The sequence below is a fragment of the Phocoena sinus genome, chromosome 5 (genome assembly GCF_008692025.1).
Source record: "Phocoena sinus isolate mPhoSin1 chromosome 5, mPhoSin1.pri, whole genome shotgun sequence".
Lineage (NCBI taxonomy): Eukaryota > Metazoa > Chordata > Mammalia > Artiodactyla > Phocoenidae > Phocoena > Phocoena sinus.
The window spans coordinates 93,908,480-93,930,732 of NC_045767.1; the positions used below are offsets into that span (position 1 = coordinate 93,908,480).

The following is a 22,253-nucleotide window of genomic DNA, read 5'->3' on the forward strand; positions in this document are numbered from 1 at the left end:
GTATGATAACTACCTTAGTCCCAGTCTCCTTCAGGAGACTCTTGAGAAGGTGCGGGGAGTGCGGAACCTGTGCTAGGAGCTGTGTGAGGGAGAGCAAAGTAGCCCCAAGAAGCCCGTCCAGATGATGGAGAAGGAACCAAGTCCTGTGCCATGCCATTTTCAATATGTTCATCATGGTAGTTACAGAATTTCCGTAATTGTAACGGGTATGCATCCTCCACTGTGAGCTTCTCAGAGCTCCTCCCTGTATCTGGAAGAGTGTCATTTATTTTTTGCCACTGGGCTGAAAGTAAATTGAAGGGTTTTCTTGAGTGCTTGAAGCTGTCAAAATGGTTGAAGTTTTTAATGTCACTTAATGCATGTCTGAATCAGCCACTGCTAGAAGCTTATTTCCCCTGGACCAGTGCACCTGTCACCGGACCTGAGCTGCCTGGGAGGGGGATTGGTATACTTAGGGCCTCAGTGTGATTTTGTGGAAAGAGCGTAGCTCTGGAGTTGGTAGCTTCAGTTGTGTAGAAGCCAGGGATGGGGTGGGCACAGAGGGGTCGCCTTTTTCCATGCATGTCAAGAAGAGAGGATGGGAGAGGGAGGGGTACCCAGGTGGCACTGTCATGGGTTATCAAATGTTTCCCTTCTGAAATTCCAGAATGAAGAGCTTCGAAACTTGTCTCTTTCTGGCCATGTTGGATTTGACAGTCTCCCCGACCAGCTGGTCAACAAGTCGACTTCTCAAGGATTCTGTTTCAACATCCTGTGTGTTGGTAAGTGACTCATCCCTTGCTGCTGAGCAAGGAATCTGACTCTTAGGTGTTGGCAGGTGACTGTCAGAGGGGCACGTTTCAGGAAATAAGGGTAATGATATTTTTTTACTCTTTCATTATCAGTAGAGCAGGGCAGTGATACCCACTCACGTATGTCACACAAAGATCGAGACTTGTATTTAGGTAGAGCGCTCTGTAGGCTTTGTGACGTTACTCAAAATGTTATTTTCATTTGTGTCACATAGTGATCAGTTTAATATTGCTATTGAACCACTTATTTAAATTTTTTGTGGGGGGAGGGGCTTAGACCCTAGCTAGACTACAGGAAGTTGAAAGAAGGACCTGAGATGCACAAACATAGGAAGATCATTCAAAAGCATTTTAAGAATTTGTTTCCAGGGTCTTTGACTGTGGTGCAGTAGTAATCTCCACGGAAGTCTTTTTAACGATATGCTGTCTACAGTAAGTAAAATCTGAAACTACTTTAACCGCTTCGATAAACTTAGAATATTTAAAATTTTTGCTTTTAGAGCAAAAGACAATTTAAAATTCTATCTTATATTTTTGAAATACCTTTTCTGCCTGAATTAATAAATTAACCTTTTGTCCTTAAATTGGAATCTGAAATTGACCTCAGTTTATTCCTGGTAGATAAATGGAAAAGGCCAAAGAGATACAACTTACATATTTGCATGCTCAGGATGTGTTATTCGTATCCTTCAGATGTTATGCATTGACCTAGACCTGTGGCCTTGGTATTTTTCTTCTTCTTTAGCCATATCTTTCTTAAACTAAGACAAGGAAGGTAGGAAAGGAGGTGGAGAAAAAGAGGAACATAGAAATAGAAATCTCCTGTTGGTTTGAAGCAGACGTGTCCCTGGAACAGATGACGATGAAGGACCAGGCTAAACAGCAGTGAAGTGGCTCGGGCTGCATTGTTTTGTTGCCATTGTCCTCTGGGCACAGACTTCAAGACAAATTAAAAGGAATTCTGTGTGTATCCGATATGTGTTCTCTGTGTATCCTCCCTCGACGTTTGGCAGAATGTCCTGACTTCTCTTGTCTTAAGTAAAATGAAGTGACTTTAGAAAAGAAAGATGTGCATTCAATGTAAGTTAGTTGTTGGGGGGAGGGCCAGGTATTTTCCTTTCTTTTTGTTTTTTTTTTTTGTTTTTTTTTGCGATATGCGGGCCTCTCACTGTTGTGTGGCCTCTCCCGTTGCGGAGCACAGGCTCCAGACGTGCAAGCTCAGCGGCCATGGCTCACGGGCCCAGCCGCTCCGTGGCATGTGGGATCTTCCCGGACCGGGGCACAAACCCGTGTCCCTTGCGTTGGCAAGCGGACTCTCAACCACTGCGCCACTAGGGAAGCCCCAGGTATTTTCCTTTCTGAAAATTCTTCGAGAGGAGCATATTGAACGTGGCCCCTGCATTGGGCATTCGCTAGTAGAAAGCCGCCGCTGACTTGCACACCAGATGGCTTGCTGTCTGGCATTATGTCTCAAGCACTGGAGAGAGAATGACTGGAGAGAAACGTGACCAGAGCCCGTCAGCTCTCCTGCTTTTCCCTTTTCCCCACTTGAAGCCGATTAAAATTCAGCAGGGGACCCCCTGGAATGGCAGCTCTCAGAGTGGCATAAATGAGTCGTCTTTTCTCTTCTGCTAAATGCTCACTGCAGAGCAGGACAATTCTTCATTAGCATAGCAATTTGTTGGCAATTTGTTGATTTTCTATTGAAAAATGTGCTAAACTGTGGACCAGTTACTGTTCTGGCTTCTCTTCTCCGTCTCCCCCAGCCCTGTCTTCAAAATCAGTTTCAAAAATCTATGTGAGAGCTGTGGCCCAGCCCCTGCAAGTAGGATAAAGCCTTCCAGTGGGACTGGGCTGGAAGGACCTGGTTTGACCGGGTGTGTGGTGTGCAAGGGGGAGTGTTGGCTCGTTGGCTGACCCTTGTGTTACTAGCACAATTATGGTGCTAGTTGGAATTCCTCACAAGCCACCTCCTTGCTGTGCTGTTGGATTTGTAAAGCAGCTGCTATTCTGACTCTCCTGGGTGGGTAATAATCCTTATGATTCTTAGGTTTTTATTCTTGTTCCATTCTTAACCAGGTTGGAAATTAGTTTTTCAAGTTATTTAAAATAGTGCATATTTATGTTAAAAAAATTATAAAATGTCCCCCCTTCTCTCCTGCCCTCATTTCCATTCCACAGAGAAAACACTGTGGAATCCTAGGAACTTTCTAAACTTTTCTGTACTTGGAAATTATTTTCGGAGGCTGAAAACAACACTAAGTATCTCACATTTTTGTAGAAGTCCCACATGTGTCTCACCAGGCTAAAATCAAGGCATCCGCAAGGCTATGCTCCTTTCTGGAACCTCAAGGGGAGAAGACATTTCCTTGTGTTTTCCATCTGCTGGGGGCTGCCCACATTCCTTGACTCTTGGACCCTTTCCTCCATTCTCAAAGCCAGCAATGTTGTATCTCTCTCTGACTGTTCTTGGGTTAGGAGATTTTCCACAGAGAATTGCAGAAATCTAGTTTAAACTCAGTTAAGGCTCTTCCTCAACCTCCAAACACACTAAAAAGGTAATACATTGAATTGTGTAATTAAGAACAGCTGGCTCCAGGGATGCAGAGTGTTTGCAGGGCTCTGTTTCTGGTTTTCGAGCCTGTTTGCTGCTGCGTGGCTTCATGGTCGGGCTTCTTCTTCAAGGAGGTGGTACGACCTCCAGCAGTGTTGCCAGCTGAGCAGCCCCGGAGGAGAGGGAGGCAATTCCTGACAAGGCCTTCTCAATAGTCATAGGATCTCTGATCAACCAGGCTGGGGTCATCTGCCCGCCCAGGGTGGGAGATGGGGATCAACCACCCCGAAACATACAAGGGTCCCATAGGAGAGAAGACATGGGCAGAAAGGAGAAAGGCCATGGGAGAGAGACACACTGGACAGATATAAACAGGTCTCTCATGACTACATAAGTACTTTTTTGTTTTGGTGTAACGTAAATGAGATCATGCCCTTCTATTCTTTTGCATTGTCTCCTTTCACTCTACAGTACGTCCTGCCTGTCCTTCCATGCCCATATATCTAGCAGGTTCTTTTCCATAGCACTTTGGAGCTCTTCCGTTGGAGCCAACATTAGCCCTTTGGGAGATAGGGGTGTCAGCATTAAGGTAAACGTACATATCCTCAGAGGGTAGGACACATCAGATCCCTTCACAAATAATTTACAGCAAAACGTCTGTATAAGGAAACAACTTTCGCTCTCAATTAATGCTCTATTTTTTTTTTAAAAGAAGGTGTTGGGGGTAGGAGTTTATTAATTAATTTATTTTTGCTGTGTTGGGTCTTCGTTTCTGTGCGAGGGCTTTCTCTAGTTGTGGCAAGCGGGGGCCACTCACTGTCGCGGCCTCTCCCGTTGCGGAGCACAGGCTCCAGACGCACAGGCTCAGTAGTTATGGCTCATGGGGCTAGTTGCTCCGCGGCATGTGGGATCCTCCCAGACCAGGGCTCGAACCCGTGTCCCCTGCATTAGCAGCAGGCAGATTCTCAACCACTGCGCCACCAGGGAAGCCCCGCTCTATCTATTTTTAAGGTAAGAGTCTATGAAAAGCATTCTAGTTGATCAAAATATTTTGACAGCCACTTAGAGGAGTTGGTGTCGTATTTAACTCGAGTATCCGTGGTCCTTGTCACCCTACTGTGCACTTCTGTTCTTTATGCGCATGCCTGGTATTTACAGCATCACTTCCATGTGAAGAGTATGGAAGGGAATTGAGGATTTATTTAAAAAAAGAGTTATGATCCCAGTAAGGAAGCTGATGATGTTTTTCAAAAAGGTCTTAGAATTGTAATTTTGTTTTGTGGCAAGCTCCTACAGGTTGCAAACAGAGAGGAAACAAACCGGGACAGAAATGAACCCTGGCGTGCACCTAGTTTAGTTTTAGAGGCCCTGAATTAAATGCTTTTAGAACCTATCTCTCGAGTGCTGGATAGAAATGTAATAAAGAGCGGGAGAGTAGTGTTCACTTAACTGGGAAGAGAATTCTTGATGCTGAATCGGGTACCAGACACCCAAGATCATAGTTCCCCTACTCTCCGTCTTGCCTACAACACAGCCGTTCACCCACAAAATTGCACTTTGTTTTAGATAAAGCCTTTCTTTCTTACCCACTCTGTATTTCTCCAAAGAATCTAAATTAGTATTCAGCCTTTCTTCACAATTTTAAATTTATACATCTTTGTCATTCACTTTCCAAAATGACACCAGCTCTGTGAGAAACTCCAGCATTGATCCAGCTGTATGTGGTTCTTTGTGCACCTACACAGATGGATAAAATACTGTGACATCCCTGCTTTTGAAGAGGAACCAGTTCAACAGCAGGGTCAAAGTAAATTAATAATTTTTTTTTTTTTTTTTTGCGGTACGCGGGTCTCTCGCTGCTGTGGCCTCTCGCGTTGCGGAGCACAGGCTCCGGACGCGCAGGCTCAGCGGCCATGGCTCACGGGCCCAGCCGCTCCGCGGCATGTGGGATCTTCCCGGACCGGGGCACGAACCCGTGTCCCCTGCATCGGCAGGTGGACTCTCAACTGCTGCGCCACCAGGGAAGCCCTAATAACATATTTTGAAAATAGAATTAAAAAAATAATAATTCCACTGTATTGTTGTGAGGGGAAGGCAGAAGAGGAATAGAAAACAGACAAGTTTAAGATCATTTTAGCCGAGGCTATAGTGTCAGCATAAGCTGTAGAATTTTACAATCAGATCTTAAACATTTTTATCCCATCTTGCTTTTCCAGGAAAGGCTCTGAAGTGGTTTACAGGGTGAAATGAATGAGTTAATGAATAAAAGATAAAATTAACCACAGAAAATAAAGTGAAGCCAAGGTTAGAGTCAGAACTCAAAGCCATCAGACCTGCCTATAGCAGTTGATTCTCTCAGGAACGCATGTGCCTCTCCGCCAGTGGTCAGAGCATGGAGGGACCCATTCATTCAACAGATATTTGTTAAACACATATTATGTGCCAAAGACAAGTTAAAAGTTTAATGATGACAGACTTACAGTAGCTATAAAGTAAAAACAAAATAGTTGCTCCAGATGAAACACAGTTCACCGGGAAAAATCTCTCCCATGGATTTTCAGAAAAAAACATACGGTGGCTGTCCCTCCATTTAAGCCTGGGTTCCTGAGCGTCCCCCACTCAGTGCCACTGAGCCAGGCAACGCCGAGGGTCACGTGCTGGTCTTCCAAGGGGACTTGAACGACCAGCATGCTTTGGCTAATACCACCAGCTAATACCGCGGCTGGTGGTATTAGCTAAAGCATGTCCCATCAGAGGCAATTCTATGAGGAGTTAAAACAACACAACGTAGGTCTCTGATTATCTGGCTTCATCCAAGAATGAAATCCAGAATGTTTAGAGGAGGTAGTCAGACCTTCATGCACAGCTATTTGAATAATTATGATAATAATTATCCAAGGAGCCAGTCTTGGCAGTCAGAGTCAAAATGCTGAATCATAGATCAACTATTTACTCAGTTTACAATTAATTACCTTCTAATTCATTCCTCTGTGTGTTGTTTTGTTTTGTTTTTTTCTTTTTTAATAACGTCCAGCTTAGAGCTTGCGGTTTAAACAGAATGGAAGGGGCAAGCCTGCTTTCCACTGTGCGATGGGTGTTACGCTCACCAGCACTGGCAGATACGGGAGAAACAGAAGCCCCAGATAGCGCTTCAGGAGTAAATCTCTAATTATTCTAACAACTGTTCAGGCAGATGAATTTATAACAGAATAAGCAACGAACTCTGAAAAATCTACCGAAGTGGCAAATGTCAATATAAATGATCACCATGATCATTTTTCTTTTCAGTTAACTGAAAAGAAATGCCTGAAACTGAATGCCTGCTCTGTGCCGGGGATTCTGAAATGTTTCAGAGTTGCTGCCAGTCATTGATTGTCTCAAAATATTGTAGTTGTTGGGTTTAAATTGGAACCTATGCCAGGTAGGCTTTTGGTTACTCAAGTCAAAAGAAGCCTTTGTGCTCTTGTGTGTCCTCAAAAATATAGAAAATGCCTTCTTTTCTGATTGACCTCAACAACAAACGCATTGAAAAGCTCTCCTAGTTCTAGAATTCCTTTTATTCCAAAAGCTGTCCTTTCTTAGTGAACTGCTTGTGGTGAATTGCACTGCTGCTAGAGTAGCTGTGTCTAATTAGGGCTCTTCAAAGCACAGAGCATAGGAATGGAAAGCAAAGCACTCTGAAATTTAGAGGAACAGTGGTTTTTCCAACCCATGGATTAACCCTGTGCTGTAAGTAGGCCCTGGAATGCTAATTGTTCGTAATTTCCACCTTAATGCAAATAATAATTAAAATTACCTTGCCTTTGAAAACAAAACAGAACATGGTGTTCTTGATACACATATGCTTAACTAATTCTCAACTTAGTAAAATGTGATGGTAATTTCAGTCCTGTCCAGGTAACCTAGAATCCTTGCCATGTAAATTGAAGTCTTTATTGCTGTTTTTACGGGAAGAGATGAAAGTTAAGTGGGTCACTTTCCACCGATAGAACCGTTACCTTACAGGGGAAATTTTATAAATAGTTCTGCTGTTGTGCCTTTTTCCCTGTTCTGAAAATAGGTAAATTCTGAAAAGAAGTTTGCTCTATTGAGAAAGATACTCAAGTAGGTACTTAAAATGACTGGAGTACCTTCAGTGTAGAATTGCCTTGCAGATTCTATGTATCTTACAAGTGAGAACCCTGTTTTGTTTCTGTATCCATTACTTCGTAACTTTGTTTTGTTCAAAGTTATTTTGTTAAGTCCCCAATGGTCGATATCAGCTTGGTGAGCATTAGGGAACAGAGACTACTTTAGGTTACTTTTATTGATGGGTCTTTTTTTGTAAGAGTATGAAGGAAAGTAAGGAAGACAGGAGACAGTCTCAAGCGCTACACAGCTAGACTTCATGGAGACCTGGAATGACATTCAGGATATTACAGAAGTTCAAGAAGTGTCAGTTGCTGTTTTTCTTCACCATTTTATCCCCAGCACCTATGCTTGTCACAGAGTAAATACTCAAGTATTATTAATGAATAAATTTCAGGTACTAGTGTCTACCGTATCTATCTGCTCTCTTTCTCCTGTATGTCCAGCTAATGGTCTGTCAGCAACATGTCTTCTATTTATTGGCAGCCTTTGCTGCCTCATGGCATCTGATTTTTCGCTTCTCTCAGCATATCTTTTCTTTTTCATGCCATCGTGCTGTGTGCAGGTTCAAACTCCCAAAGAGAGAAGTTTGATTGGATAGACAAGTCACTGTCCAGTATGGAGCATTCTCACAGCACTGGCGTCCATGGGTGCCTTTGGACAGCGGGCTAGCCCTGGGCCAGTTATCTGTGGTCATTAGCAAGGTCCATGTTGTAAACTGTGGTCTTGCTTGTGAGAGGAATGTGGTTATGGCAGACATTTAAAATATCATTCCCGTGATAGTAAATCAGAGTCTGGCTAAGTATTCAGTCATGTTCCAGGTCAGATTCTAAGCTATGGGAGATCAGGCCAGTTCGTTGTTGTATTCCCAGAACTTGGTACCAAGCTGGAAAGGAGACTGGCTGAAAGAAGACTGATGAAGGAGGAAATTCTTTGATCTTAGATGTATCGGGTCCAACGGGTAAAGCTAAAGAGTTAGGCAAATGTACTTGAACAACTTTTATCCTACAAGTGAATCATGGTAGTCAGTGGCAAACCACATAAGGCTTCTAATTAGAGAAAGCTCAATTACAGGAAGATTCCATTCTACTTCATGTTTGTACTGTGTTGGAAAGCAATGAGTAATACAGAACTTCTAACTAGCAAAGGTATTTTGTCAGTGGGAAAGTTGCCCTAAGGCTATAAATCTCAGAGCTCTTTTTCCCCCCATGGAATTGTCACCATCCTAAAAGTCATTATGGCAATTTTTCAGAAGAGAGGTACTGTTCCTAGGACCATCATGGGGTTAGGATTTGTTGAAAGGGCCGCAGTATATTGGTATGTTTAAACTGAGCTGAAAATCTAATTGGGAAATTTTCCAGAGTTTTTTTTTTAAAGGCATTCCTATAAATAATGTTTCTCGATATCTACCATCACACACTCGACCACCAGCCCTGACAAGGGTGGGTTCTTTCTCATTGCCAACTAGTTTTGACTCAAGAATAAGTATATATAGAGAAAATTTTTCTTGGTCTTATTTTGAAGACCAAGCTAAAGTTCTCCATGGCTCCACATTTGGGTCTTACCATTTGATTGGTGTAGTGGTGCTAGGTACCTGCCACTCTCCTTTGCATATATTAGGGGCTCAGTAAGACTTAACTGACTTGAATTATCAATGTGAATTAATAAGGCCATTGTTGCAGGTTATTTAACATCATTCGGTTTCGTTGTCACAAACATCCTCTTGAAACTGGGAAATCTAACAAGTGCTTGCCATCTGCTGAATAGGGAAAGAAAATGGAGATAATGGAGGATTCTCACAGATTCATAACCATACCTAAAAAAAATTAGGCAGTCAGTTTTCTCTGTAACAGTGAAGTCAGGATGCTGTGTTGGTTGAGTGTCGGTGTTAGAACCACACAAACTTGGGTTAGAAGCCTGGCTCTGCCACTTTAGACAAGTTTAGACAAGTTACTTAGACCTTATCTAAGCCTTAATGCCCCATCTGTAAAAGGGAGGAAAGAGCAGTACTTATTCCATGGGGGTTAGTACTAGGGTTTAAATGAGATAGTGCATTGGAAGCTCTTACCACAGGGCCTGCCACAAGGTAAGCACTCAGCGGCTGTAGCTGGGTTTGTTATGATTGCTATTGTTTGTCAAGTGTGTTGTTTTGAAAAACGTAATTCTTTTCCACAACAGTAGATGGTATCAAGTAATTCAATACAAATGAATCAGTCTTTTGAATTTTCTTCGTAACAGAAACTCAGCAATATAGAAATTTTTTTAAAGCAATATAGTGTCACATGCCAACATTTAGGGAAGGAGGAACTACGGTTTATGTCTTTGAAATGACCACAAACTGACCACAGGCAAGCTTATAGGTTCTAATTCTCTATGCAGAGGTAAAGAAAAGCATCTTGATCTGTAAGTTCAAGATCTTTTCTACTGAACGGTTTTGGAAATTCATTAAAGAGTTTCTTGGGAAGTATTCCATAGATCACACATGGAAAGAACTATCTTTTTGTGGTGGGATTTTTGGTGATACTGACTTTTCAAAAAATTTTACTGTCATGATGATGAAAAACTCCTGATGGTGTGAACTGGTGCCTCAGAGGCATTGACACATTCTTTGATTTCTCCCTTGTGGTCATGCAGGCGAGACGGGCATTGGCAAATCCACGTTAATGGACACTTTATTCAACACCAAATTTGAAAGTGACCCAGCTACTCACAATGAACCAGGTGTCCGGTTAAAAGCCAGAAGTTATGAGCTTCAGGAAAGCAATGTACGGCTGAAGTTAACCATCGTTGACACTGTGGGATTTGGAGACCAGATAAATAAGGATGACAGGTACATCTTGGGATTTTGTGGGGATGTAAATGAGCGAGAAGGTAACAGGATCCATCCCGGGTAAATGCAAAGACTAAATGTTCGCTAGGTACGGGGCTTGGTCTCCTATCACCTAAAAGATAAGACATTCTTGTCCTCTGAGAAATTTTCTTAGAATGTTCTTGAGGTCAGAATCAGCTAGTGTAATTGATTCCAGCTAGGGTAAGGAGAAAAGGGATTTGTTAGAAGGCATAAACTACCTTACGGCATTTTTCCAGGAGAGTCATGGAACCAGGCTTGGGCACTTTCCCACCTGGAACAGCAGTCTAGAGAAACACGTACGGTTAGTGGAACCCCTGCCGCAAACTACCTTATATAGTTTGGTACCTGTGACACTGGGGAGAGGTCTCTAGAACCTTTACCCAGTCTGTCTCAGAGAGCCAAATGCCTTTACCATCGCTTGCAAGAAGAACCCCTTTCCCTGTGTGGGCCTCTGCCTTGTGTGGCTCCCTTCCTGCTTCCAGGTCTTGTATGGCTGCATCTGCTTGGTAGAAAGTAGACCAGATCCAGAACACTAGCTGCAAGAGAGTCTGGGAAGTGTGGTTTCTGGCTTTTGTTGTTGTTGCTGTTTTAACTCTGCCAAAAAAAAAAGGGGGGGGCATTAAAAAGTAAAAGGAGTTTGGAATGAGCATCTGCCACGCTCTCCTAGTCTCTGAGGCAGATTGGGATATTTGACTGATCCCCAAATTCCTACAGATCTGAATGAAAACTTGGAGTCAACGTGATTTTCCCGAGAAGCCAAAGCCCAGGATTTAGTAGACCCGGGTTGTGATCTGGATTCTGCCGATGAGCAGCGATGGGACCTGGGCAATTTATCTCACTCTAAGGGAATGACCTGGATACTCTCAGGCCTCTTCCAGTGGGATCTGTATACAGTCTCTTCTTAGGTGGGGTCTAAGGAAGGGCACTGGGAAAGGCTAAGCCTGGAGGAGGGGTGTGGTAATAATACACAGCTGATACAGTGCTATCAGCTCCTAAAACCCCAAAGTGAGGAAAGCATGTTTGTGAAAGATCGGTTGGAAGAATTGTCGTTGACTTGCAGCCAGAGCAGGATCTTAATATTGCTGCTAGTGCCGTGGCCTGAGCACTGTGTGTCCTTTGTGCATTGTCTGGGTCTTCCTGTGGGCTGCTCGTACTTGGGTGGCCCGCTGGGTGCAGAATGGCCACATTGAGTCTGAATATTGAGTGTGGTTTCAGTGGAGCCTAGTGAGGAATTCAGATCGCTCTCTAGCCAGCAAGGGTTTGTCAAGCTAATTTGATAATATATATAACAGACTTCTTTGTCAGTGTAGAAGAAGGACATGTTTAAGCTGCTTAAGAAATAAAATGTCTTTTCAGAATTTTGGTCCTGTAGTTTGTGTGTCGACAGAAGCTGTTAGCTATGTCAGTCTCACGTATTCATTCACTAAAACTGGTTTACATAGACTTGATGATCTAGTTATAAAATAATATAGTGAGGTTTTACTTTTTTTCTTTTTTTTTTTCTTTTTGAGGTGAAGCAAACAGTCATTTTATTGACTCAAGTTCTTTCATTTACATCTTATCTCAGGCTATTTTGCTTTAGTAGTTTAGCACCCATCAGTTAGTAGAGAAGGCTGTCCGCATCCAGAGGTTTTACTTTTATAAAACACACAGAGTCATTTTATAAAGCCAAGCAAGTTTGGCTCTTTTCTCTGAGTTGCTGTGTGCCCTTATTTGAGGGAAGCTGTTAAGCCTTCAACCTTCTTGGAGTTAATCTCAAGATCACCCATCTTATTCACTAATCTTGACTTTAAATGCCTTATGATTGTTTTATTTTACTTTTTTTTAACTTTTATTTTTTTTAATTTTTAAATTTATTTTTGGCTGCTTTGGGTCTTTGTTGCTGCACGTGGGCTTTCTCTAGTTGCGGTGAGCGGGGGCTACTCTTCGTTGTGGTGCGCGGGCTTCTCATCGCGGTGGCTTCTCTTGTTGCGGAGCATGGGCTGTAGGTGCGCAGGCTTCAGTAGTTGTGGCACGTGGGCTCAGTAGTTCTGGCTCATGAGCTCTAGAGTGCAGGCTCAGTAGTTACGGCGCATGGGCTTAGTTGCTCCGTGGCATGTGGGATCTTCCCGGACCAGGGCTCGAACCCATGTCCCCTGCATTGGCAGGCGGATTCTTTTTTTTTTCAACATCTTTATTGGAGTATAATTGCTTTACAATGGTGTGTTAGTTTCTGCTTTATAACAAAGTGAATCAGCTGTACATATACATATATCCCCATATCTCCTCCCTCCCACGTCTCCCCCCTGCCCTCCCCATCCCACCCCTCAAGGTGGTCACAGAGCACCGAGCTGATCTCCCTGTGCTATGTGGCTGCTTCCCACTACCTATCTACCCTACACTTGGCAGTGTACTCATGTCCATGCCACTGTCTCACTTCAGCCCAGCTTACCCTTCCCCCTCTCCTTGTCCTCAAGTCCATTCTCTATGTCTGCCTCTTTATTCCTGTCCTGCCCCTAGGTTCTTCAGAACCATTTTTTTTTTTTTTTTTTTTAGATTTCATATATATGTGTTAGCATATGGTATTTGTTTTTCTCTTTCTGACTTACTTCACTCTGTATGAGAGACTCTAGGTCCATCCACCTCACTACAAATTTCGTTTCTTTTTATGGCTGGGCAATATTCCATTGTATATCTGTGGCAGGCGGATTCTTAACCACTGTGCCACCAGGGAAGTCCGTTATGATTGTTTTAAATACTTAAGTTCATTCTCAAAAAACGTTTGAGAAAGTTAAAATTAAACTGTCCCAGGCCCAAAGATAATTCCAGAAGGAGGCTTCCAGAGACATTTTTGTACAGTGACAGCTTAATGGGAATAAGACACCAGATCATTAAGTTACATTATGTTTGCTTAGGGCTCAGAAACTTCATTAGTACCAGTTTTTTTTGGTTTTTTGTTTGTTTGCTTCATTTTCCTCCAAACTGTGTATGTTGTATGTGTGTGTTTTGTAAAGAGGAATTTGAACCATTTTATCTAGGGCTATGTATTGTCTAGGTATATTTTAACTATCTGTGATAGAAGTATGAGCACATAGTAACAGCAGAGAAATATTTAACTCATGCTCTAGCTGAGCACGGAGCTCTATTTTATGTATAGGGCAATTTAAATGCTCTTCAGTAAGCATTGGCCTGTAATACAGGAGCAGTTGTTAGACATAGTAAGAAAGATTTCATTTTGCATCTGTCAAAATGGACTATCTGTACATTGTGTTGGAGTGGAGGAAAGCTAAGCACAGCTGAGCAGTTGCTCTTAATTTATGACCTCAATGCCGGGGAATGATGGAGAGGTTCTTGCCTGAAGGCTGTCTGCAATGCCCACTGAAACAGATGAAGAGAAAACCCTGATGACAGGCAAAAGTGCACGCTTGTGTGGTCACGGAGCCCCCGTCCGAGCAAGGCGGGTCTCCATCTCTGACCTGCGCAGGTCTCTCCCTGGGGTTGGGGAGTGCCATACTTGTGCACTCCCTGATGGGAAGACATCAGCTGCACCTTCTCAGGGTGTATTCCTGCAGGAATGAGAACCGTCTTCCTGCATTTTGCTGCTAAGTTTCCATGAGCTGTTCTAGCTCTGAGTCATCGCCTCAGCACTGCCATTGCATTTTTACTTCTCCCCTAAATGGGGACTTTCCCTCAGTCTGGGTGGTTTTCTCTCACCAGCCCTGAACAGCAGGTGGCCAGTGCAACGCTGATCCAGGCGTTTGCAGCTGGAGGCCTCTTTAAGAAATTATCTGACTCATTTGGGTCAAATAATAGTTTCCAAGGAGACTTAGAAGAGAGGAAGTGTGATATTAACCTAACCTACATACCAAGTATTTTTTTCTTCTGAAATTTCTTGACAGCTGTTGCATAACCTCTTTAAGTGGCATTTAGAACTCTGTGCCCCAGAACGATTGTTGACACTGTTGACTATAAACCCAAATGTCTGTTAAAAAAAAGTCATTTGGATAGGGTCTGCTTCCTTCAAAAAATTGGAAGTGGGATATGCATTTTTGTATCGATATGTAAACATATGGAAGGGGATGTGCTGTTTCTCTAAACCCGTGATTATTTTTACTACTTTGAGGATTAGGCAAGCTTTTCAGCCATGGATGCAAGACTTCAAGAATGTCCCAGTTTGTTTATGTAGGCTTCGGACATGTCAGCATTCCTGCATCATTATCTGCCTGGGACCAGGCTAGCTAGAAGGAGGCAGGAAGAGAGATCTGGTAAGGTTTCCTGTTTTGTTTAACAGCACGATTAACTCTTCGTGGTCTAAGGGCCTCCTTGTTTTGCTGTCTGTACTCTTCAGTAAAGAAGGAAAGAGGTCTGGAGAAGAAGGGAAACCAAATTTTGCCGTAGTGCTGGAAATAAAAGAATTTGTTGGCCTCACATTTGGGAGGTGGGAGATAGAATGTCAACGGCATATTACAAACTATAATGGTAATCAGTCCTAAAAAAGCATGGATAATTGAAATCCACTGAGAGAATCCTCAAGCTCACCAAATCTTTATCAGAGTTATAAAATGGTAATGGAATGGACTGTTTGGTCTTCAAATTCTGTCTTAATTACACTTACTGGTAGATGTAGTTGAAGGATAAAGACAATTAACTTTGGCTAATAGATAGAAAGATGGTAGGTACCTGGTCACATATGAAATGGAGAGTCAGTCCCCGAACAATGGCACTGGCTGTTTTGCAGGTGGGTAGCTTGGGTGGATAGAAAACATTGCATAAAATATTTTTTCCCCATCAGTTTTAGGGTCAACCTCTGTCAATTTTTTTGTGTTTTTTAATGGCTGCAGATTTATGGGGGGGAAAAAATAAGTAGTAGATAAAAAGGAATATCCCATGCCTTAAAAAGAAATTATGTGAAAATGTAAGGACTTGATTTGATCTGCCCTATCCCCCCTCCTTCCCCCACCCTGCCCTTTCCTCTGCTTGATATTGCTAAAATCCACAGAAGTTTGAATTGGCAGAACAGAATATAAATAGGTATCCTTGCTGTAAGAATGGAAACTAGCGAAAGGCAAAATAGGGATGAAGTTTCCTTATCTTTATGACTTTGAGTATAGATAACTTATGGACAGGAGTAGGAGAGAGGGCAGAGAGTTTGTTCAAAGGATGTGAAGGGGAGTACAGAGCCACTAGGCTGACTCATTATGCATCAGGAAGAAACTGTTTCATCAACATAATTAAATCTTGAATACAAGGCGTAGTGGTTATGGTAAATTGTTCTCCTGAAATACATTTATTTGTTTATAATGATATAGAGGGTAAAATGGATGGGATTTTGTGCTTGGTTGTGTGTAGGAGGTAGGAGAGGAGGTCTCTGGGTTGAACCCCGGGGTTCTGACACGGCCAGTGGTCTGGATGCGGGTGCAATTTGCTGACCTGAGGAATACGGGGGAGTGTGGGTCTGGGGACAAGATGAAGAGTTTGATTTTGGACATATTTAGAAGAGCAAGTGGAAATATCTGGTAAGCAGTTGGATGGATTGGTCTGAAACTTGGGTGAAAGATCTGGTTAAGTGAAACACAGGAGTAAATGTGATTTTCCAAGGAAACCACATACAGGGAGAAGAAGGAGATTGAAAAGATTGGCCCAAACTCCTTAACAGGTGATGGCAGAAGGAAGCCCGAGGTATAGAGGAGAACAAAAGATGTCTTTGGATATACCAAATCCAGGGCAGAAAGCATGCCTCACTGGAAAAGGAGAGGTGCTATGCACCCCATAATCTTGGAGGATTAAAATCAAAACCAAATGCAAACTGTTGGTGGGAATGTAAACTGTTACAGACAGTATGGAGAACAGTATGGAGGTTTCTTAAAAAACTAAAAATAAAATTACCATATGACCCAGCAATCCCACTACTGGGCATATTCCCTGAGAAAACCAAAATTCAAAAAGAGTCATGTACCACAGTGTTCATTGCAGCTCTATTTACAATAACCAGGACATGGAAGCAACCTAAGTGTCCATCGACAGATGAATGGATAGAGAAGATGTGGCACATATATACAATGGAATATTACACAGTCATAAAAAGAAACAAAATTGAGTTGTTTGTGGTGAGGTGGATGGACCTAGAGTCTGTCATACAGAGTGAAGTACGTCTGAAAGAGAAAAACAAATACTGTATGCTAACACATATATATGGAATCTAAAAAAAAAAAAAAAGGTTCTGAAGACCCTAGGAGCAGGACAGGAATAAAGACGCAGACGTAGAGAATGGACTGGAGGACACGGGGAGGGGGAAGGGTAAGCTGGGACTAAGTGAGAGAGTGGCATGGACGTATATACACTACCAAACGTAAAATAGATAGCTAGTGGGAAGCAGCGGCAGAGCACAGGGAGATCAGCTCGGTGCTTTGTGACCACCTAGAGGGGTGGGAGGGTGGGAAGGAGGGAGCCACAAGAGGGAGGAGATAAGGGGATATATGTATATGTATAGCTGATTCACTTTGTTATAAAGCAGAAACTAACACACCATTGTAAAGCAATTATATTCCAATAAAGATGTTAAAAAAGAAAACAAATGCAGAAAGGAAATGAATAGAAAGAAGCAGCATACTTGGGCCACTCTTCTGGGGAGGTGCTCAGAAGCTGCAAATCAGGAACTGGGGAGGCAGGAAGGAGCACCTGCTGTGAGCTGCTTTCCTCTCTTTGGGGTTAAGAGGGCGTAGGGGGACCTTGATTCCGCCAGTCACATGCCTCGGTGTCAGGAGACCGAAAGATCAGGCTCTGGACTGGCAGGGCATGGGTGGGCCTCGCTGGAGTGGCCTGGTCCACTGCCCTACAGGGCATGAGTCAGTAGCAGAACAGTTACCATGGAAAGCGGGTCAGTGTAAAGTTCCTTTTTTTTTTTTCCCTGTCTTTTTGAAAAGTCAGGCTTGCTTTTCTCTTATTTGTTGTTTATTATATTACTATGAAATAGTTATATCTCACAGTTTTATGGGCTAATTCTTCACATATGTTAGCTCACTTAATTTGTCACATTAGCTGTCTGATATAGGTAATATCTTTGTCCTTGTTATCACCTATGAGGAAATTGAAACACAGAGAGGTTTAGTAGCTTGCCCAAAGCTGCACAGCTAGTAAATTATGGATTTGGAGTTTGGTCTTAGGTGGTCTGGCTTGAGTCCATGCTTTTAACCCCCATTTTATGTAACCATCCTATCATAATAATGGCTATTGCTATTGTTATATAATTCCTGCCTGTATTTTAAAATTGGAAAGTGGAGGAGAATCTTATTACTTGCTTATCCTTTCTACTGGAATTCATTGGGGTTTCTACTGTCGTGTTTAGAATTTTAGAAATGTGCCTTTAGAAAGGCACATTCTGCTTTTTCTTGAAACCTCTAGAGATTTCGTCTGCTCACGTTCAAGCAGTGGATTATGATAAATCAAAGGAAAATAGAAGAAAACTTTTTTTCTGTTTTCAGTTTTGGTCATACATTTTTGTTTGTTTTGTTTTTTCCTTTTAGGGCATCTGCTGTCATCCTCATTATAAAAGATTTATAGTTCTCTTTCAGGGATTTCAGTTTAATTTATGGATCCGAGAGTTGACTGTTGAGAGGTTTTTATTTTTGTTAATGCCTAAACCGTCCCTCAGCAAGGTAGTAAGTGTGGGGAAGAATTAACCCATTTTATTCCTAATCAGCCCATGTCATTGCTGCTGACCCTTACTTCTGAGCAGTCCCCTTGGAGACCTGGAAGAGTTCATGGCTTTTCCACAGTGACCTAATGTACTGTTTAATCCCTGGAGAACATATGGTTTATTGAATATGTCTTCCCAATATGCTATTAGTGATTGTGTTTTTGGTCAGCTAATAGAGTCATGTGTAATTATTCAAACTGGATTTGAATTATGATTTGGTGAGAAAAGAGGGTTACAGTTTACCTTCAGATCATAAAATTTGAGAGTTGGGAAGAATCTTGATCATAATAGACCAGGCAGTTCAGTTTATAGATGAGGTTATGGCACGCGCAGGGCTTTATGAGACTACGGAGAAGCCCTCGTCCCCGGGGGTTGGGGGCGCAGGAGCAGGGAGGGGCTGCCAGCAGGAGGAGGTGCTGCATCCTGAAACTGCAGAGCAGTTTCATCTTGTGCGCCGATGCCAATCAGCTAGGAGAGGCTGTCAAAATCACTTTATTGAGACAGATTTTGAGGCTCAGTTTTGGCCCAGCAGGAAAGAATGCCACAGTCTCTAGCAATACCTTCGTGGGTGCCATGGGGGAAGTGACAGTGTGTCTCACGTATTTCCAGTTGCTGTTTTAAAGGCTGAATGTTAGCCAGGGGAATAATAGGAAGAAGACCATTCCAGGTTGCGGTGTGGGGGGATGGGATTGCTAGCATAAGGAAAGGCACAGAGGCAGGCGAGAGCTTGACATGTGGGACAGAAAGGGTGAGCCCCGGAAGGGGTTGGAGAGAGGGCCTGGGGTGATGTTCAGGGGCCAGATGGCTAAAGGCCTGGGCTGCCAAGGTAAGGAACTTGGGCCTTAGCTCTTAGGGAAGAAGGAACTACTGAAGACTTCCTGGAGGATTGTACAAAGAGGTTTGAGACTAGCAACATGCTGATTTGAAAATGTGTTTTAAAAAAACCTTCTGGGGGCTTCCCTGGTGGCGCAGTGGTTGAGAGTCCGCCTGCCGATGCAGGGGACACGGGTTCGTGCCCCGGTCCGGGAGGATCCCACATGCCGTGCAGCGGCCGGGCCCGTGAGCCGTGGCCGCTGAGCCTGTGCGTCCGGAGCCTGTGCTCCGCAACGGGAGAGGCCACAACAGTGAGAGGCCCGTGTACCGCAAAAAAGGAGAAAAACAAAAACAAAAAAAAAAACCTTCTTCTGCATCCTAGCTACAAGCCGATCGTGGAATATATCGATGCCCAGTTTGAGGCCTACTTGCAAGAGGAACTGAAGATCAAACGTTCTCTCTTCAACTACCATGACACCAGGATCCACGCATGCCTCTACTTCATTGCTCCCACTGGACATTCGCTGAAGTCCCTGGACCTGGTCACCATGAAGAAGCTGGACAGTAAGGTACTCACTGCTGTTCTGGGTACCGTCCACTCTCCTGTAAGATCACTTCTATCCGGGGGCCCCAATTTACCTCTGCTTTCAGTGTAATTTGGTGTTTTGTTTTAAAGACTATGTTTTAGAGCAGTTTTAGGTTCACAGCAAAATTAAGAGGAAGGTGCAGAGATTTTCCACATACTTGCTGCCCCGTGACATGCATAGCCCCACTCCCACCCCATTGCCAACATTCCCATCAGATGGTGCATTTGTTACAACTGGAGAACCTACAGTGACACATCACTGTCACCCCAAGTCCATAGTTTACATGAGGGTGCACTCTTGGTGTTGTACATTCTGTGGGCTTAGACACATTTATAATGACATGCATCCATCACTAGAGTATCGTACAGAGTAATTTCACTGCCCTAAAAGGCTTCTGTGCACCACCTGTTTATGCCTCCCTACTTCCTAACCCTGTATTTGTTTTTTCTGGTTGACGGAACCATAGGGTTTTGAAAAAAATGGTTCAAAACCTCTCTGGATATTAGGACAAAACAAGACAAACAGAACCATGTAGCTTATTACAAAGTATTTTTAGTTCTTAAATTAGCACTGGCGTATGCTCTGTTGAGGGTTGGGGAATTAGACAGTGGAGACACCTAAAGGGTTGTAGGAAGGGTTAAATTTAGTGAGATTGAACTATAATTTCATGCTTTGTTTATTTTCTTAAAAACTTTCTTTTAAATCTCTCTTTGAAAGGTTTTTACAGGCTTGGCTTTAATTTGAAGTTTAACATGGAAAAAAAGTGTTTATTTTTTTTTAATCTATGTGATAAGGATGGTCCAACTTCTTAGATTTTAAAACTGAGCTGCACCATTTGTTCAAAAGCAGTAGAGTCTCAGATCAAGCCTGACCCCTAATCTTTGCACATTTATGACCTTTCTCCTTCACAACATTTGGAGGAAGGGACTGATGAGTTTGACAACATTTGATGATCTACTTTATGATTAATTTGATTTTCCATTTTGAAATAAACGGAAGACAATACATTCTGAAATAAAGAAGCAGCAAGTGGCAATAAGGACACCCACAAAACTGAGCTATAGTGTTTCCTCTTAGATTCTCACCTCTTTTTGCGTTCAATACAAAGTCTTACCTTTAGAGGGCTTTGTTGGGTGTTATTTTCTGTCCAAACAACACTGTTTAAAAGATGCTTTTGCTCCGGAGGGACATAATAGTGAGAGAATGCTGAGAAGATCAGCCTGTCCCCAAGGCCTCTGCCTGTACCAGCCCAAAAAGGGCCTGCGGGCTGACACCGAGCCAGGCACCCGGGGCCCCCAGCTTGCGAAGACACACTGCTTTACAGAAACATATTCTACCAGCCAGAAAGGAGTCCTGCAGCTAGAGCACTCTTGGGAGAATAAATGGAAACCCTTCCTCATCTCATTTGATTCAGCTTCAGTGAACCATCAGTGGTGGCTCCCTGGGCAGGGAGGTCTACTTCCTGAGCTGTCGTGTCCTTGAGAGCAGGGCTGGGAAGCAGACAGAGGGAGGTGGCTTCCTCACTGAGGCTGAGCTTGTAGAGCACGCCAGGGTGATATCCAACAAGAGGATTATGCTTCAATTTAAAAAGGGAAAGAAAACAAGGCAAAACAAACAGCTAATCAAAATAAAACAGAACAATCGCTACAAAGCTAGTTAAACTGCTTTCAAAGAACTATTATCGTTGTAGAGCTGAAGTGCTAGGGAGTATCTGAAAACGGTATTGTCAAAGGTTCGTTGATACAAGTAAAGTGAAGAGTTAAGGCAAACATATGACAATTTCAGACAGGATTTCCAAGCACCTGCCACTGAGGAAGAAGAGATCTTAAATCTAAATTTGCTTGGTTCTCCTATCTACTCTAATCAAACTGGCCAAGAAAATATGAACCTCTGCCATTTTGTCCATGTTGATATTAAGCCAATACTAAGTGTGCACAAAAGTTAGCCAATACAAACCATAGGGAGGGGTTTGTTCCCCACGTCCTGGTCCAGGCATTCTCCTACCCTCAATGATCTCTGTCTCGCTGAGGCAACTTGCTGCAGGAAGCCCATCCGTGACAAGGTTAGGATTGGGTTGAGGAACAGGGCAGAACAGATTTTTCCATCAACGGGTCATCTCACTCTGGTTTATCAGGGATATTTGACTTGGCTCTTTGGATGAAAGGAGAAGCAAAGGAATGCAGATGTGACCCGGAAAACCCCCCTAAAGACTCCCTCTTCTCTGGCTGGGACTGATCGCTTTCTCACCGAGCCTGTTCCCTTTTCACCTGAGCTGGGTGGAGAGCATGGTCCCCGGTATCAGATGTCAGTAGCAACTTGTTGAAACCGCTGTACCAATCAGGGAGTGGAAGAAAGTTAATTGTAAAAAATCGATTTTAAAGAATGTGTCCTGTGGACAGTGCTAGGGTACGTTGGGAGCAGAGTGTCCCACCTTGGGCTTCGGGGCTTGCGCTTGAGGGTCCTTGGCCCTCGTTCTGGGCTTTCTGCCAGTGTTGTCACACGTCAGAGCTCTCACCTGGTCTTTGTATCTGATGCTCTGAAAGTGAGCCTTGTCTTTTGGCACTAGGTCTCATTCTGGCACAAAGAAGTAATGTGATAGAAGCTGATTTTCAAGAGAATTAGTTGGTGTGATTTTGAAAACTTTAAAAGTAGGTGAAATCAATTTTGTTTTGGTTAATACTTAGGTTCTCTGCTTCCAGCAGTTCTCAAGTCATCAGAAGAAAGAAAGGATGCTATCCTGCCTAGAGCTGAATATTCCACTATTCTAACTAATGAAAATCTTGGTATTAGACTGTTAGAAACATGCAAAAATCAAACTCCTAAAGTAGCTGGGAGGAGTCAAAAAGGAGTGGTT

General features: G+C 43.1%; 1 protein-coding gene across 1 annotated transcript in view; it reads left to right on the forward strand.

Moving 5' to 3' along the window:
• The window catches only part of SEPTIN11 (septin 11), a 90,661-nt gene that overhangs the window by 42,776 nt on the left and 25,632 nt on the right, over positions 1-22,253 (forward strand). The window contains 3 exon segments of the mRNA XM_032631996.1: positions 647-761; positions 10,108-10,303; positions 19,195-19,381. Coding sequence (XP_032487887.1) covers positions 647-761; positions 10,108-10,303; positions 19,195-19,381 — 498 coding nt within the window.